This window comes from Sander vitreus, chromosome 20, assembly GCF_031162955.1.
Source record: "Sander vitreus isolate 19-12246 chromosome 20, sanVit1, whole genome shotgun sequence".
Taxonomy (NCBI): Eukaryota; Metazoa; Chordata; class Actinopteri; order Perciformes; family Percidae; genus Sander; species Sander vitreus.
In genome coordinates, this window is record NC_135874.1 from 9,399,492 (window position 1) to 9,418,377 (window position 18,886).

Consider the following 18,886-nt stretch of genomic DNA (forward strand, 5'->3'; position numbering starts at 1 on the left):
AGCGACTAAACAACCGCTCAGATGAGACTGAGTGCACTGGAGTAAAGAAGTCCACTTAACAGCTCAGATATCCACTAACTAAAAAAAAATGGCCCAACACCTTAGGAAAGCATGTGTGTGATTTCAGGCAAAACGCCCTTGACAATCACTCACACTCACAAAATGTCTCTCCTCCAGGCTCCAATCGCATGTACAGACTCCCAAAGCAGCGTTCTGTAAAATAGTAATCCAGCAGTGTATCTGTGCAAAGAGATGTTCCTTAAGACTCCTGTGCTACTGTGCAGGCCGGGAGGCAGGACCATGGTACTGGGCTGTTTTATGACCAATCGCAGCACTAAACAGCAGCTTCTCTGTGGGGTAGAAAACCTGTGAAGTTCCCCTGTCAGCTCAGGATGTATGTATTTGGTGTAGTCTCACTGGTGCCTGCTGCTCCAAGCTAGGCTCTGACAAACTGCACTGAGAAACATGAGCCATGCCGGTGTTTGGCAACACACACACAGCACACCGGCTGTCCTGAGCATTGGGGGGGGGGGGTGTTTCAGCCATGTTGCATATCTGTGTGTAGTGATTTGCATGATCTGATCCCTGCCTTTGACTAAAGTTAGCCAGTGGGAAGTTCGCCTCAAAGTGAGTCTGATTGAAATGATTTTACTGCAGGCAGGAAGCCTAGGTCAGTGATTCAGTATGAGTGAGTAGGACAAGTAAGTCAAATTATTTTCATATAGATAATTTAGGATGGAGTGATGAATCAGCGGGCAAAGCACCTGTTGTTATATCTGCTGACATGCAGTAATTCCGATGGGCTTGCTTGGAAACTTAAAGCGGCGTTCCCTTTTACTAGAACATTACAATCTTTTAAATCCATGAGTGTATGAAGAGTTATTTTTGAAATACTTAATTAAGCTATTAGTCTTTGTCAGAAAAAGGGAAAAATGACAGTCGTAGTTTCCTGTAGCCCAAGGTGATGCTTATGTTTTCCACAATAGTTGCAGTAGTTTTCGGTCAATCGACTAATTGATGAACCGACTAATCGTTTGAGGTCTGCCATCCAATACCAAAATTCCATTTTCAATTACTGTATATAAATCCTCATATTTGAAAAGCTGGAAACCAGGGACTAGGCACCATCAAAATGGTTGGCAACTCATTTTCTGTTATTTGATTAATCAATTAATCACATCATCAGTTTAGCTCTACTCTTGATTGACACCTGCCAAAATAATCTAAAGCTATTAATAGGGTTCCGGTTCCTTTCTTGATGCTTGTGGTACGTATGTGCAAAATACAAAATTTAGTATTTGTGGTCAAATTTTTTATATATAATGCAAGCCTTTGGTACACTCATGGTGAATTTGCATATATGGTAATAGCTACTTAAAAGTGAGTATAAATAGTTGAGTGTACAACTAATACAACATCCACCATCTGCCACAAAGCACTGAGTCTGCCCTTTCCCCCAGCCATGCCAGATCAGGCCAGGACCCATTCAGAGCCAAGCAACACCAACCTGGAGCCTGACAGTGCAAGAGGGGATCCCTCAGGACAGTCAGGCTATTTTAAACTTGTCCAGCTAAAATCCCTCCAAGACTAAGACACTACACTAAATGTCTGCCATATAACTGTTTACACATAATGTATATCAATGCTTGCCGCTGACTGTCAAAGAAAAAGAAACTGGGCGCCCGGATAGCTCAGTTGGTAGAGCGGGCGCCCATATATAGAGGTTTACTCGTCGATGCAGCGGGCCCGGGTTCGACTCCGACCTGCGGCCCTTTGCTGCACGTCATTCCCCCTTCTCTCTCCGCTTTCACTTCTTCAGCTGTCCTGTCAATAAAGGCCCAAAAAATAATCTTCAAAAAAGAAACAATCAATTTCAGAATCTGTTGGCGCAGTAAACACAGATTCCACTGTGGTTGTGTTTCAGAGTAGCAAAGATGGAGAGTCAAGTGCCCTCTAGTGCTATACTGGGCTTCATGAGCATAGATCTCATTAAACAGAGGGATATATTTAAGTAGAAATTATATATCGCTGCTGTTGGATGAAAACTTTTCAGGAACTAAGGAAACAGATTGTCACACTTCTTGAGGTCATGAAATAGACTAAGAATTTAGGGGCTTAAAAAAAACTATCAGAAAAGCTAAAATTATGAGCTTTTCCCACATCAACAATACACGTAACGTTCATGCTGGTCCAGTGTGTACTTTTCGACATCCATAATATGTCCTTGTTATTTTCTATCTGTTACTGGAACTCCTGCTTTTCTACTATATTACTATGGTGTTTCGTCCACTGGAGTCCTTGTTCTTGCTGTCCCCATTTTTCAATATGTATGTCATCACTTTGTAAACATTTAATGTCTCTGCATCACTGACAACATGGTGTGTTAATAACATATGAGCAACAACTCTCTCGCGCTAGACATGTAGAACGAGTCCATGTGTGTGACTGACTTTCCACAAAAAAATAAGTGAGTCACCTTGGCTTTTAGGGTAAATCCTCTCAGCTCCCTGTACGCCCTATTGAATTCTTTGGAACAACTGGACTCTGTACTGAAGCCAAGGTCACATGCCAATCCCACACATTTACAATGACATACATTGTCTTCTTTCTGGCCACTTCTCACCTCTGTGCATGCAAAGGGAAACATTATACAATCGCTATCTCTTGTCTATCAACAGATGAGCACGATGCGCCATCTCAACAGCCTTTCGTGTCATGTTGAATCCCTCACCCCTCCCTTTTCTTCTCTCTCTCTCTCGCTCTCTCCCTGTCTGTGCTGCTCAGTCTGATCACGAAAAGTTAGTTCCCACCACCTCCTCTGCACTGCCTCATCAACTGTAGCGATGCACTTGTGATATCATAAATCTCTGTAAAAGAGATACATGTGTGTGTTTGTGTGTGTGTGTGTGTGTGTGTGTGTGTGTGTGTGTGTGTAAAGGGAGCCAGAACACATGCCATTGGGCAGCTGTGTGCTCTTTTCCTCTCTGACTGACAGTCTGTGTAACCCTGCACTCTCAAAAAAAGCCTCCGTGTGGTCCTAAAACCAGCCCTGTTAATGAATCTCGAGTGTTTAACTTCATTCCACCTTTTAATATATTTGTCACTTAAGCTGGCACGACAGCGAAATTAATTAAACAGCTAATGTACCAAGATGTAAGGACTGTGAGGATGTTGCGGGAACCAACTCCTTTAAGGATTCTTAAATGTTCCACTACAGTATGTGGGACAGTAGCTGCAGTCTGCTCAAGTGACATGAAAGCAACTCTTGGGACAAACTGTTCCCAAAGGGAGGGACACATACGGTCAGCAGTGATGTGGGGGACAGACACAGTTAGCTACTAGCAGCTTGGAAGCTAAAGAGACTCATATTTCCCTCAGGAGTTGGTGGAGACCAAAACAAAGCTAAAGGGAGTGAATATTGGACTTACATTGATCAGGTGTCCAACACAACTCCAAATTAATGCTAATGTCGCTCTGTGTCTGCCGCTTATGTTTGCCATATCAACTTTATATAGTAATATATCAATGTTGTGTTTACAGCTTGCTACACTGCCTTCAATTGGCCCCAAAAAAAAATGTATTATAGTTTTAATGACAATTTAAGGTACACATACAGTAGAAAAAAAATTAAACTTTTAAAGTCAAATGTGCAGCCCATTTTCTTATTTCCCTACTGTTCAGACAGATTAAGCATTAAGGTAAATCCGAATTAACAGGTCTTTAAATGCTAAATATGAACTACATCTACATTACTGTTATCTGACATTGGCATCGCCTGTATTTTGTGATCCGTTGAGAAACACAAATGCTCCAAAATTCAAACTGTTCAATTATATGATTTTTATTTTTGTCCATCCATCCATCCATCCATCTTCATCCGCTTATCCGGGGTCGGGTCGCGGGGGTAGCAGCTCCAGCAGGGGACCCCAAACTTCCCTTTCCCGGGCCACATTAACCAGCTCCGACTGGGGGATCCCGAGGCGTTCCCAGGCCAGGTTAGAGATATAATCCCTCCACCTAGTCCTGGGTCTCCCCCAAGGCCTCCTCCCAGCTGGACGTGCCTGGAACGCCTCCCTAGGGAGGCGCCCAGGGGGCATCCTTACCAGATGCCCGAACCACCTCAACTGGCTCCTTTCGACGCAAAGGAGCAGCGGCTCTACTCCGAGCTCCTCACGGATAACTGAGCTTCTCACCCTATCTCTAAGGGAGACGCCAGCTACCCTCCTGAGGAAACCCATTTCGGCCGCTTGTACCCTGGATCTTGTTCTTTCGGTCATGACCCAGCCTTCATGACCATAGGTGAGGGTAGGAACAAAAACTGACCGGTAGATTGAGAGCTTTGCCTTCTGGCTCAGCTCTCTTTTCGTCACAACGGTGCGATAAATTGAATGTAATACCGCACCTGCTGTGCTGATTCTCCGACCAATCTCCCGCTCCATTGTCCCCTCACTCGCGAACAAGACCCCAAGGTACTCTGAACTCCTTCACTTGGGGTAAGGACTCATTCCCTACCTGGAGAAGGCACTCCATCGGTTTCCTGCTGAGAACCATGGCCTCCGATTTAGAGGTGCTGATCCTCATCCCAGCCACTTCACACTCGGCTGCGAACCGATCCAGTGAGTGCTGAAGGTCACAGGCCGATGATGCCATCAGGACCACATCATCTGCAAAAAGCAGCAACGAGATCCCCAGCCCACCGAACTGCAACCCCTCTCCACCCCGACTACGCCTCGATATCCTGTCCATAAATACTACAAACAGGATTGGTGACAAAGCGCAGCCCTGGCGGAGGCCAACTCTCACCTGAAAGCGAGTCTGACTTACTGCCGAGAACCCGGACACAGCTCTCGCTTTGGTCGTACAGAGATTGGATGGCCCTGAGAAGGGACCCCCTCACCCCGTACTCCCGCAGCACCTCCCACAGTATCTCCCGGGGCACCCGGTCATACGCCTTCTCCAGATCCACAAAACACATGTAGACTGGTTGGGCATACTCCCAGGCTCCCTCCAGGATCCTTGCGAGTAAAGATCTGGTCCGTTGTTCCACGACCAGGACGGAATCCGCATTGTTCCTCTTCAACCTGAGATTCGACTATCGACCGAACCCTCCTTTCCAGCACCTTGGAGTAGACTTTACCGGGAGGCTGAGAAGTGTGATACCCCTGTAATTGGCACACACCCTCTGGTCCCCCCTTTTAAAAAAGGGGAACCACCACCCCGGTCTGCCACTCCTTAGGCACCGTCCCAGACTTCCACGCAATGTTGAAGAGGCGTGTCAACCAAGACAACCCCTCCACACCCAGAGCTTTAAGCATTTCTGGATGGATCTCATCAATTCCTGGGGCTTTGCCACTGTAGAGTTGTTTAACTACCTCAGCAACCTCCACCAGGGAAATTGATGCCAATCCCCCCTCATCCTCCAGCTCTGCCTCTACCATAGAGGGCGTATTAGTCGGATTTAGGAGTTCCTCAAAGTGCTCCTTCCACCGCCCTATTACCTCCTCAGTTGAGGTCAACAGCGTCCCATCCTTACTGTACACAGCTTGGATGGTTCCCCGCTTCCCCCTCCTGAGGTGGCGAACGGTTTTCCAGAAGTACCTTGGTGCCGACCGAAAGTCCTTCTCCATGTCTTCTCCAAACTTCTCCCACACACGCCGCTTTGCCTCTTTCACGGCAGAGGCTGCAGCCCTTCGGTACCTTGCAACTGCCTCCAGAGTCGTCTGGGATAACATATCCCGGAAAGACTCCTTCTTCAGTCGGACGGCTTCCCTGACAACCGGTGTCCACCACGGTGTTCGTGGGTTACCGCCCCTTGAGGCACCTAAGACCCTAAGACCACAGCTCCTCACCGCAGCTTCAGCAATGGAAACTTTGAACATTGTCCACTCGGGTTCAATGCCCCCAGCCTCCACAGTGATGCACGAAAAGCTCCGCCGGAGGTGTGAGTTGAAAGTCTGTCGGACAGGGGCCTCCTCCAGACGTTCCCAATTTACCCGCACTACCCGTTTGGGCTTACCAGGTCTGTCCTTTTTATTTTGTATTTATATTAAAAAATAAATACTGAAACAGCATGTGATTGGACACAATGACAATTTCGATGCCATTGTTCTTATCTTTTAATTAGCAAGTTAAGCAACATATAAATGCCCCAAAATGAATGTATTCCTTTTAAGATAGGGAGAGGAGAAGCAGAGGGATGTGAGTGTGTTGAGTGTTATGTCTGCAAGTACTTTCCTCCACCCACGACACAGACCTAAACCAACCCCACTGCTACAGGAACAGGTGAGTCAGCAGCCTTCACGGCATTTATCAAATACATGCATGATGGGAAGAGTGGAGGGACCAAAACAGAGGATCAGTTGTTCTCCAACAACAACTGTCGCCTTCGTCCAACTGTTAAATACACACTAGACGTGCACACATGCCCTCCTAAAGAGTTTAATTAGCACACAAGCATTGATACACATGTCTAAGTTGGCAGGCAATTCATTTGTGTGAGTGTGAGTGGCTGTGTGTGGGTGTGCATGTATGCCTGGATGGATTCAGCGAACAGCAACTGCTTCTTCCAGTATTTCAGAGAAGTTGAATAGTGTGAACATAACAACTTCCTAAACACACACACACACACACACACACACACACACCTGCTTTGTAAAATTGTCTGTCTGCTGTGTGTAAAATCATCTGTGTAAATATAGCAACCGATTTCATGTTTATTTCTGCTTCAGGCACCAGGCAGACTTCACCCATATATACATGGACATGCACATGTGACCACACACACACACACACACACACACACACACACACACACACACACACACACACACACACACACACACACACACACACACACACACACACACCTACACACCTCTTGGTATAGTTATGACCAGGCATTTAATTGTACAATCACATTAAGCTTGTTACTGTCCGTTATTGTTTAATTTTCCAATTTACAAGCTTAATACGATTTCTTTTCTCGATTAATCAATTACATGTTTGGTCTATAAAATGTCAGAAAATGGTAAATGGCCCAAGATGCCCATGAAGTCGTGTTTTGTCCACAACTCAAAGATATTCAGTTTACTGTCACAGAGAAGTGAAGAAACTAGAACATCTTCACATTTAAGAAACTGGAATCAGCAAATTTCTGATTAATCAATTATCATTATTATAGTTGCCGATTGATTTTATAGCTGACAACTAATCAATGAATCGATTAATCTTTGCAGCTCTAAAATATAAAAATTCAATTATTCAAATATATGTTTATTTGTTTGTCCACTGAGTATAGGCTAGGTTTATAAATATTTTCTTAATAAGAAGATAACTGTAATAATTACTGCACTGGCAAGTGCATATTGTTATTTGTGCAATTTATTTATGTTGGCTTTATATTTTTATGTCATTTTTAAAACTTGCAGTGAAACCAACTGCCCACTGGGACAAATCAAGTTTAAACTTGAACCTGATTACATGAAAATAGGCAACTCTTCCTCCTCATTTCTGTGATTATAAACAGACTCACTTTGGACTGGGCTTGCCAAATGCCATCTCCATGGCGATAACCCTTTCCCTGGATTGAGTGGCGGGTGGAATGCTCCCAGGGTTACCGTGCCAACAGCAGGAAACGCAGTTCACATTGCAGCTCTATTCCCAGTCTCACTTCCTCTCAAGACGGACACACACACACACACACACACACACACACACACACACACACACACACACACACACACACACAAAGTTGCCTTGGGAAACTCCTCTCTAAACTGCCGAGAATGAACCGAGTTCAAGTGCTGCCTCCATGATAGATGAAGTGAATCCGTGCTTGTCACGGTCTATCTCACATCCGAATCAGAGAAGGACAACATGGGAACAGTTGAAGACACAGACTGCTGTAGCTATCTGAGCGGAACCAGAGGCTGCCTTGTAATAAAAATGTCACAAGCTCAAGTACCACAGCAGCCAATGGCCCAGTTTTGAAAATACTAAAAATGTCATACTATATCTGATATTTTTATTTTATATCAGCGCATAACATGAACAGATGCTCACCAGTTGGTTTGGGTTGAACAACTATAACGACTAGAACATTTCTGCATTCTGTGACTCAGCAAATATTACACCATATAACACACTATAGTCACTGATCTACAACATTAGAGCATAATTTGTAGCTCTATTTATAAAATCACTGTTGTGATTTGTGGATGGATGCAATTTCTGAACAATTAGTGCTAACTAAGTAAGCCATTATACTAGCTGTCTGAGGCTCATGTATTGCTAATACAACATTCTAAGAAACTGTTCATTTACTGTTGGGGTCAACGGTGGATGTTAAGAATTGTACTCTTTTTACTTTTACCACTGTGGATTATATGTATTTGTACTAAATTAATCACTGTGTCATACGTCATATGGAGACTTAAAGGAATAGTTCAACATTTTGGGAAATACTTTTTTTTACTTTCTGGCAAAGTTGGATAACTCAGCCAGCAGCCTTTTGCCTAGCATAGCATAAAGGCTGGAAACAGCTAGACTAAAGCTAAAGCTAAAGCTAAAGCTAAACTAAAGCTCACTAATTAACATGTTATATCTAGTTTTTTTAATCCATATAAAAACAGCTGTGTAAAAACAATAGTTTACAGTTGTGCGGGGGGTTATCGGCGGGACTATTTCTTGGTTCTGAGCAGTTGCCAAGCAACCAGTGGAGACTCCAGGAAGTAAGTTTTCACTGTTTATTGCTTTGCAGTTTTGCGTATTTGTCAACATACACCCCAACACCGATATATCTGTAACAACCCGATATCGTCCGACAACATCGGCCTGCCAGGCTCTACCCCATATGCAATCCCATAGTATGTCATTCTAAATAACTGCATCTCATAAAGCGTAAAAAATTAATCTGAAATGTTATTCAAATAGAGCTGCCTCAATAATCACAGGAGAAAAGGCCTCATTCTATAAAAATATTCATAGAAATTTTGACTTCACTGCCTAAACAGCCCTGAATTACCTCCCTCTGTGGGAACAGCAGCCTGTCAATAAGTAATCTTTAATAACAACAAACTCCAAGCCTTCGATGGCCAGCTTGGCTTTTTTATATTTAACAACGCTATTAGGGCAGGTTTTGCATTACCTTCCCATGGCTATCTTAAGATTTAGAGAAAGTGAGCTAATCCTACATCAGCAATAGCGATGAGCCTCAGCCTGGAGCTGCAGCGAGAGAGCTGTCACTAGTGTGCAGTAAGCGACTTCACACAGCCAATGGCAGAGCAGATCAGCTCCTGTTTCCTCTCTTTTACAGATAGAAGAGTAAAGATAGACAGGAATGTCAGGAGGGAGAAATGTGTCAGCGAATAGAAGTAGCCACTGCAAAAGCCATTGCACTTTTTGCTGCAGCCCTGCGATGAGAATAATAACAAATCTTAATATGAGACGGTTATATAGAACTGAAGAATGTACCTAAGAAGAAACATAATAATGCAAACAAGGGAGGAAGCTAAAAGTATGTTGTTTAAGTAATGATCGTACCCTACAGACCATGCACCAAACAAACCACCCTAACATCCCTTTGCCATGCACATTGAGCCACATTTTATCAGTAAAAATATAATTCAAGCATACAACATGAGACAATAGCATCTAGAAACACTTCTCTTTGAACTAGAATAGTATTGCATCTTGCACCACTCCCAAAAGTCAAAGTCACACTCATAATGTCACAATCATGGCATTGGATTGTGTTATGGTTTTTCCGCCTGTATTTAATTGAGACATTTTTTTTTTTTAAAGAAATGGAAGAACCTGGGAAAAATTTGTGAAATCAAACTGATTCTAAACGAAGTTTGTGACACACTAGTTCACAAATCATCCTGTAGATGGAGCTATAGATCCATTTGAAAAACAAAAAGAAGACGTGAGGTTGGCCTACAAGCCATCACAGTACCCTATGTTACAGTAGGGGCTCAGAGTCGCTAGAGGGTAGCAGCTCTCTGCTTGTATAATCTGTCTGACGCTCAAGCCTAACAGGTAAGCCTGGATCTGACAGGAGATGCTGGTTTCTGCCGTCTTTGATCCTCTTGGCCTCAGCTCCTTCATCTCATGTTATTCAAGGCCAAAATCACCTTGGCTGACCAAGTGAGAGGTTTGTGTGATGAAAACCATATGCTTATAGATCACCAAAGTGGGAACAACAGCTTTAAATATCATTCTTATACAAACAACTTTAAGAAAAGTAAACTGATAATCATTAGTGACAAACTACAAGAGGTGCAACAACTCAGTTTTTGTGCATTAAATTTAGGACACAGGCAGAGTAAATCCTGATGTGCTTGTCCAGATTAACTGGGGAGGGAAATTTAGCACTGAGGCAGTTTTTTGGAGAAAACCTCCGGCACAGTTTGGGTGGAGCTGGGTAAAGGGTGAGTTCAAAGAATAATGATAAACAGGGAGACTGTAGGGAGACTGTAGGGAGATGGGTGGGAGGGTGGTTGACACCCAAGTTTCTACTGAGTCATAATGTTCTGGATCATTAGCAAACTATTTCACATGGAAACACACACACACACACACACACACACACACACACACACACACACACACACACACACACACACACACACACACATTAACACAGTCAGTATTCTATAATAAACCTAAAACACATCCAGTTTTCATTTGATTCTGTGGGGAAGCCCCACATCAGCCAATCCGATTGCACAACTGATATTCTGGGGAAGGGGAGTCCCATCAGCTACCAACTGCTTACAAACATGTTGTGGTGGTTTCCATGGTGACGCAGAGGGATGCTCAAAGACTTTAGTAGCAGTACTTTCCCCTGAGCTAAAAACTTTTCAGATGTATAAGTGACATGCAGGCTTGCATGTGTGGGTGCACATACAAGCATCTGTGTAAGTGTACACACTCCAACAGAGCACACTGCAATGGGAACAGCAGTTGGATGCTATCCCAGCCTGCACCGGGAGTGGTGAATCATGATGTCATTTGCCGTGTGTGTGTGTGTGTGTGTGTGTGTGTGTGTGTGTGTGTGTGTGTGTGTGTGTGTGTATGTGCGTGCGTGCGTGCGTGCATGTCCGTCCGTGTGTCCGTCCGTCCGTGTGTGTGTGCAAATATCTCCCTGCCAAATGTGTTAAGTTAATGAACTCCACCACTTCTCTGTGTGTGTGTGTGTGTGTGTGTGTGTGTGTGTGTGTGTGTGTGTGTGTGTGTGTGTGTGTGTGTGTGTGTGTGTGTGTGAGTCAAAGGGCTGGGTGGTGAATATTCCATTGTCCAGGCTAACCTTGGATGGTATGAACTGTATTTGAAAAGTCCTCTCACACAGCAACCAAGGCCCCCTGTCTGGGATTGCATTGTGTGTGTGTGTGTGTGTGTGTGTGTGTGTGTGTGTGTGTGTGTGTGTGTGTGTGTCTGTGTGTGTGTGTAAATCAATGCATTCATGTGCTCGTGCACCTAGGTTGAAACAGGCGTTTTTCCCCGCTTGGCGAAGGTTCCCACTGTGACCTTATTTCCTGTGGAAGCAGCCGAGGAATGATGTCATCCTCCACCGACCCAAAGTCAACAACTGTACACTGCAGCCCACCCACCCCTCACTAACTCCACCCCCCTCTCCCAGCACCACAAGTCTCCCCCTCATCTCCGTTCTTTTTCTATGCCTGTTCCTCTTCTTCTCTAACTCCCTATGAATTCCTCTTTTCTCAAAGCCAACTTCTCAGATGACAAAAAAACCTCTCCCTCCTGCGGTCTCACACAGACATTCATTCATTTAGATTTCCTGTCTTCCTGTTATTTCCTTTCTATCTCCACGATTTTCTTTATCGCTCCTTCTATCTTTATTCAAAGGTCCCTTTGCCAAAAAATAACAGGTTTCTGTCTAAAAGGTCAACAGTTCCTTTCCTCAGCTCTTCCCTTCCTCGACAACAAGCTGAAATATGCCGAACTGTCCTTTAGTGGCATTTATCTCCTAAACACTTTAATGAAGGCACTGACCCACGTAAGAGGAAGATTGGATGAGAAAATAAGAGAACTGTATGACTGTGAAACACAGGTTTCTCGACAAACTAATTCTACTTTCATGAAGTAAATTGTATATCTTCTCTGACCAGGCAGAGTACAAAGGACAGATACCAACTTTCTATTTCACCTTGTTTCTGGGTTGGGCAAATCAACCCAATGGGCATGTTAGCAGTTACAACCCAAAACATATTTGGTTTAATTCATTTATCAGCAGAGGATGTCCCAATTATGGTCCAGACCCAAGTATGGATAAAGTGTGAGGTGACGCTCCACCACTTTCTCACGTATTTCCTGGGGGGAACTCTTCAGCACATCCTAACTCAAGCCGTAACTGACCGGCACTATTCTAACCTGGCAACACATCCACAGCAGTTGGCAAAAACACTCAAATCAGCAGAGGGTTAATTAAGCCATCAGAATGGCAGCTCTGGATTCAGCCAGGAGTGTACGTGTGTCTGTAAATCATGTCACCATTGGTTGTACTGTAACAACCCCACTGAAACAAAAAGATACAGGTCCGATTTAGGTGCAGGGAAATGTGATCTCAAATATCACTTCTTATATTTGCCAAAAACAGAGAGAGGGAAAGAGAAAGACAGACCAACTGCCACTGGAAGGCCATTGACCTCAAGTACCACTAGCAGATTTAGTTGACTCTACTCCCAAGCATCGCTGCTGCCACGTCTCCCTGATCAGAGTTTGACTGTTGCGGCCTTGCCTCTGATTTATATCAGCTGGCTTCCTTGTCTCCATGGAGATAAATGGGTGTGTTCTGACAGGTGGAGAAGGCCCTGAATTAGTCTGTCAGCAGCAGAATCAACAATAAATGCACGCACGCACGCACACACACACACAGAGGGAGAGAGAGATGAAGATGCTACCGCCTGTGGCCAATGTCATCCCAATGGGCTTAGCAGAGCTTCCCATCAAAGCCATGGCAATGCCAAGGGAAACACAGTGTGTAAGTAGTTGTGCATGAGAGTGCAGGGGCATTTTCTCACTTGTGTGTGAGGGGGGGGGGGGCTTGCCTTGTTCATAGTTTGATTGGCAGTTTAATGGGCAACTGAGGCAGGAGGCGGGGTTGGCGCTGAGGAATATTAGCATAATTCCCAGAGTGCCAGAGTAGGTATTGGGTGTCAGAGAGCTATTCCCAAACTCAGCTGTGACCCACAGTAGCACTGGGTCAACTTACCCCCAGGCCAACACACACACACACACACACACACACACACACACACACACACACACACACACACACACACACACACACACACACACACACACACACACACACACACACACACACACTCAAATGGGAATCATCTGAATACACCTGTATGCACATACACATGCATGAACACATATGTAAATGCACACACATACATGAACACCTGGACATATAAGAAAGCCTAGATGCACACACAACACACAAACAAACATGCACACCATCACACACACACATGCAGGTCCATTTACACTGTGGCGACAGTGAGTCTGTTAGCGGGATGCCATAGTACAGAGGGGTGGACAGATTTAGGTCTCCCTCACACCTAGCTCTGCCAGGGGCGGAGGGGGTTGGAGGGTAACGATACCGTTAACACTCAGTGTGCCAACAGATACCCCCCACACTCTACCCCACCTCACCCCACCCTTCTCTCCCTTCCTGCTGTGCTCCAATCAGCACCTTTCATTGGGTTGCTTTACCCTCCACACAGCAACAACTGTTATTCAACACTCCCAAAATAACACAGCGGCCAATCACAGGGCGGGAAGAGAAATGGTGGTCAACGTAGGCTGACTCCTTGAACTGCAGGTGAATTAAAGGACACTAAGAGGAAAAACAAAAGGAACAGAGATGCAGGAAAGAGAGAAAAACGTAGAGAGCAAGCATGATAGATGCAAGGGTGGCAAGCGATAACAAAAAAGCAGAGAAGCAAAAAAAACTAAAACAGAGAGGAAGGAGGGATGGATAGGCAGACAGAGAACGGAGGAGGACTAAGATTGCGTAATGATGTGTTCAGTTGCTGGCTGTTCTGTTCTGACTGTGGCAGCTGCCATGGTAACCTCATAAATAGGTGGCCTACATATCAGCAGGGCATAAGGTTACACAGATAAGTGAATAAACACACACAAACAGCAGTGGGAGGCTGGTGAGGAGAGAGATGATGGAAGAGCACAAAAATGCAAATTAGCAAAGGAGAAGAAAAAAGTGAGACAATAATGATTTGATGCTCTGTGTCAGTGTTAATGTCAGTTTGTCACAGATAATTACCTAAATTCGCAATGTGCTGTTGAACACCCACATCAGAGACAAGCTGAGGTAACCCCCCTTCCTAAGTTTATTCACAGCATTGTCAGTGTGTTATGCACACCAAGTCACACACACACACAAACCCACGCTCCAATTGCCTTACCCGCTCCCTCCCTTGAGCAAAACCCTAAATTACCTTAAAATATTCCCCAGGGTGGAAATGAGAACCAACACACACACACACACACACACACACACACACACTACAAAACATATTATGAAACACAAGTTAGAAACCGGAAAAGTCAACAGAGAGCCACTCCTAACACAATGAGCTGTTCGGTTCCATGATTCAAAGCACCAGCTTTTCTATTCAAGCCCAGATAGTATCAGAGTGTTCATCGCAGATAATGAATACTATTCATCACGGCCCATCAATTACAGTGGCATCAACACCGTTGTGTCACAGCGATAAAATCCTCGCCTGGGTGTTTAATATGACTGTATTGAATGTATTGAAAGCAAGAGAAGCTTTCTTTCAAAGGGTTTATTCTCAGTCAAATGCTGTCAGTCACTCTGTTTCTTGGTTCCTGTGTGCCCGTCACTTAGTCTGCAGACTGCCTGTTTATTTGCTTCTCACACCATGGCAACGGTAACATTTGAAATACATATTTAGATGATGTTGCTATGTATTATGATCCAAACTCTTGATTAATATGATCAGTTTATTACTACTACAGTGAAAGTGAGTAATTCATTTAAAGCTACACAGCATGCAAATATCCTCCAAACTGACAAAATGGGACTTGAATAAAGAAAGTGTCCCACCTCTGCAGATATCTGCTCGTACTAAGACACTGATTTGCAATAGATTTGTATGGTACTATAATCCAAATTCCAGAAGTGACATTACTTTCTACAAAGCAGCGAGCAAGTGTTTCTGCCAGAGAAAGTTGGACTCAATAATGATGATTTTTTCTTCAGCAGACACAAAGAATAATAATTCAGGCCTGAGATGTGCAGTTTGCTGACAATACATGATTTACATCCCTGAAATTCCTATCCCCCATTTCATAGAGGAGTTTTAAATGCAAATTTAAAAGTCTCATGTGTTGTGTTGATAAAACGGTTATAGTGTGAAACTGTAATGTTCAGTGATGTTCAGTTTCACTCTGGCTTTCCATAAGCTTGTGCATTTGTCAGTAGTTTTAATTTGAAGGTGTGCCTTTGACTTACTCTGATCACCTCTGGAGTCTGCTGGATGAGGAGGGTTGAACCAGTGTCTCTCACAGCAGCAGGGTCGCCCACAGCAACGGCAGCATCTCTTGTGGCTTCCGCAATCGGGATGGCAACAGGGGCAGGAGCTTCAGGTGCAGCCACAGGTGTAGGTTCAGCTGAATGAGTGGAGGAATGCAAGCTTGCAGGAGCAGACGTTACAGGTGCAGGGATTGTTGTAGGAGCAGTGGCACCTGTAGAGGCTTCTGTAACTTTATCTGTAGCCTCAGTAATAGGCTCAGGTATGGGTGTAGGCAGAGGTTTAGGGGCAGCTTCAGGTGTAGATTTAGGTGCAGCTTCGGATGTAGCATTGCATGCAGCTTCAGATACTTCAGTTATAGGTGCCGCTGAAGTTGAAACTGCAGGTGCATTTGCCAGGTAATGTTTTGGCGGTATAGCTGGGATTTGTGCAGCTGCATTTGTGTGCATAGATGGAACAGTGGGAGCAGCTAGTGGGCTTGTGCACTCCAGAGGGGTATCAGCCCTGCCAGTGGTGGCCAGTGTATCCTGCAGGAGCCTCATCACCTCCCGCTCCTTTCCACTCTTCCTCTCAGCACTCCCTGTGCTCCCCGCCCCAGAATCCACCAGCTCCTGGGCAAAACTCTCAATGCTCTCCAAGATCCTCAGAAGCAGTGCCCCATCCTCCTCCTCTCCCACCGCAGCTTCACTGTTTTCTCCCTGGGGAGGAGTGAGACTCTGGGGAGTCCTGGAGGTAGGGCCATTCATGGCTAGGTGGTTGGCTGGCTTCTGGACTTGGAACTGGGCCATTTTAGTAAGGGCCTCACTGGAAGTGATTCCTTGGCCTCCTTCTCTCTTCCTGGTTTTGGCTGGAAGAGGAGGCTCAGTGTTATTGGGGTGGCTCATACTCTGAGACAGATTCTCCAAGTCCATCAGCAGCTTGTCAATGTCATCATTCCTGTGTGTGGCAGCTTTGGGTGCTGAGACGGTTAGTGAGGCAGAAGAAGGCCAAGTAGGGCTGTAGCCAGTGCTGGCCGGCAAGGTATTTGAATTGTTATGGAGTGTGTGTTGATGGGACAGGAGCATATGTTGACCCAATGTTATCCCATTATTGTTCTGGGTTGTGTTCACCCCTCTGGTTGGAGTGTGTGTCTGTTGTGGGATTAGTTCCGATGTCTTTCCCACATCTGATTCCTCCTCCTCAATATAAAGAGCTTCCATGGGGGATGCTGGAGGAGTGTGTGTATAAGGTGGGGTCGGGGAGATATGAAGAGGGGAAGGAGAGTGTGTTGGAGTGGAGCTGGATGGAGTGCATGTCATAGTTGGGGGGGAGAGTGTGTGTTGTGTGATAGAAGAAGGATGTGGATGTTGTAGTCCATTGGTAAGTAGAGTGGTTCTGGAAGGGGAACTTTGGACTGGTTTGTTATGGATGGAGTCTGATTTCAAAGAAGATGAGGAGGAAGATGAAACAGAGGATGGAGTAGACAATGCCGAATGAGGAACAGTCTTTGGTATGGGAGGTGACAGCACCACATCCTCATAGCGAGGAGGTTGCTCATTGCCAAATATTGGAGAGTATGGTCCTTGCTGGATGGAGTGAAGAGTGTTGACCAGCTCAGCCAGATCGCTGTGCCCGCTTCCATGCGCACCCTGACCCCCTTGCCCACTGCCTCCCAAACTTCCAATTCCCTCCAGCTCCAGAGGTAATCTCTTCAAATAGGAGCTGAGTCGGGTCATCACAGCCCGATATACACTTTCAGGACTGGCTCCTCCATCCTCTGGCCCTCCACCAGCTTTGTGTCTGATGCACTGCTTGATGATGTCGGTGCATTTCTTTAAGTCTTCAGAACATTTGAGCAGGATGTCAAGGCAGGCACGGATGTCCTCCCCGCCTGCTCCACCAGTGCCCGCCTCCGCTCTTGTCTTCTCCAGCAGACGGGCAATTAGGTTCTCCTCTCCCAGGGTGTTGCGGTACAGGGAGGCCACTGTGTTCAGACTTTGGTCCAAAGACCCAATACTTGATAGGCTGCTTGTTGATCCACCACTCACTTTGGTGATAGCCGACAAGATGGCTGTGCTGCCCTTTAGCTTTGTCTCCTCGAGGCCTGCTACCTTCCCTGGCACAAATGGTGGCAGGTTCTCATCATTCGATGTACCCGTGCCATTTGTCATGCCATTAGCAGTTCCGTTTGCGGTGATGTTGGAGCTGAAGTGGCCATAGATGATCTCCAGGTCGGTGGAGCGGCGGCTGAGAGAGTCAGGACGGACTTTACGACCTTTTCGGAAGGTGACGTGGCTGGAGGAAGAGAGGCGGAGCTTGTCAAAAGAAAACTCTTTAAGCTTACCACTGGCCAGGTTGATGGCCTCTTCGGTGATGTCCTTCAGACTGCTAGAGGAGCTCAGGTTCCCACTCGATCCTCCGCCACTGGGGACCTTTTTACCACGCCATGTGGGGCTGTCCTCCCCTAAAGACAAATTGCCACTGCTGTCCACCCTCTCTATACCACCATTATAACTAGCATCCATGGTAACAGTCATTTTACCATGGTTGGAAAGTTGTTGAGTGGTGATGTTATGGGAGTGTATGAGTGAGCTGTTTGGGTCACTGTATGCAGCTTCAGCAGCTAGCAGCTCGGAACAGGTGCCGCGGTGTGCGACAGTACAGTCTAGTCCCTGGGACAGCGCCCCACATGGCCCTGAGCAGTAGTGCACAGCATGGGAGTGAGTGCGCCGGTCCACTACCACACTGTTGTAGCAGCTCACACTGCTCACCACTACACGATAGGCTGCTGCCATGGTTACCAATGTCCTTCAGGGCATAGAAGGGGCAAAATAATATCCAAGTGTAAAAAACAATACAGCTTTAACATAAAAAAATGGATGGATTAGAATGTTATGTTAAAACTCCTTCAGTTGAGAGAGAAAAAAAGTAGCTGAAAAAATGCGTCTTTCAACCGCATGGTGACATTCCACTACTGTAATTAAAACAAAAAAATGCCAATTAACAACGGAAAAGAAATGTCTACAAACACGACTTCCAAAAGTAATATCCTTTCATGCTTGCACCTGAAAGAGTTTTAAAAAGGGTTTCACTCTCTTCCAGAGGAATAAAGAAGGCAGAATTCCTTGTCTGAGAGCTCTGGGCCTCTTAATAACAGCTGTAAGGTTCCTCCTCTCTCCACAGGCAACCTTCTTCGTTTCCTCTCCAGCAGCAGCTCATTAGCCACTAATGACAGCTGTGGAGGATGGCGACAACGGAAGATCCAGCTGGAGTATCACCCATCTCTCCAAAGAAGCAGCCCCAGGGGCCTAATCCAAGGCCAGCGAGGCCTTAACATTGCCCCATCCAAGGCTCATCCC

The 18,886-nt window shown here is 45.4% G+C and overlaps 1 protein-coding gene across 1 annotated transcript in view; it reads right to left on the reverse strand.

Annotated features, from left to right (window-relative positions):
• Positions 1-18,487, reverse strand: part of ppp2r3a (protein phosphatase 2, regulatory subunit B'', alpha) — a 28,191-nt gene extending 9,704 nt beyond the window's left edge. Inside the window, exon 1 of the mRNA XM_078277377.1 lies at positions 15,530-18,487. Coding sequence (XP_078133503.1) covers positions 15,530-18,322 — 2,793 coding nt within the window. The 5' untranslated portion in view covers positions 18,323-18,487. The remainder of the gene's footprint in view (positions 1-15,529) is intronic.
• Positions 18,488-18,886: the final 399 nt, after the last annotated feature.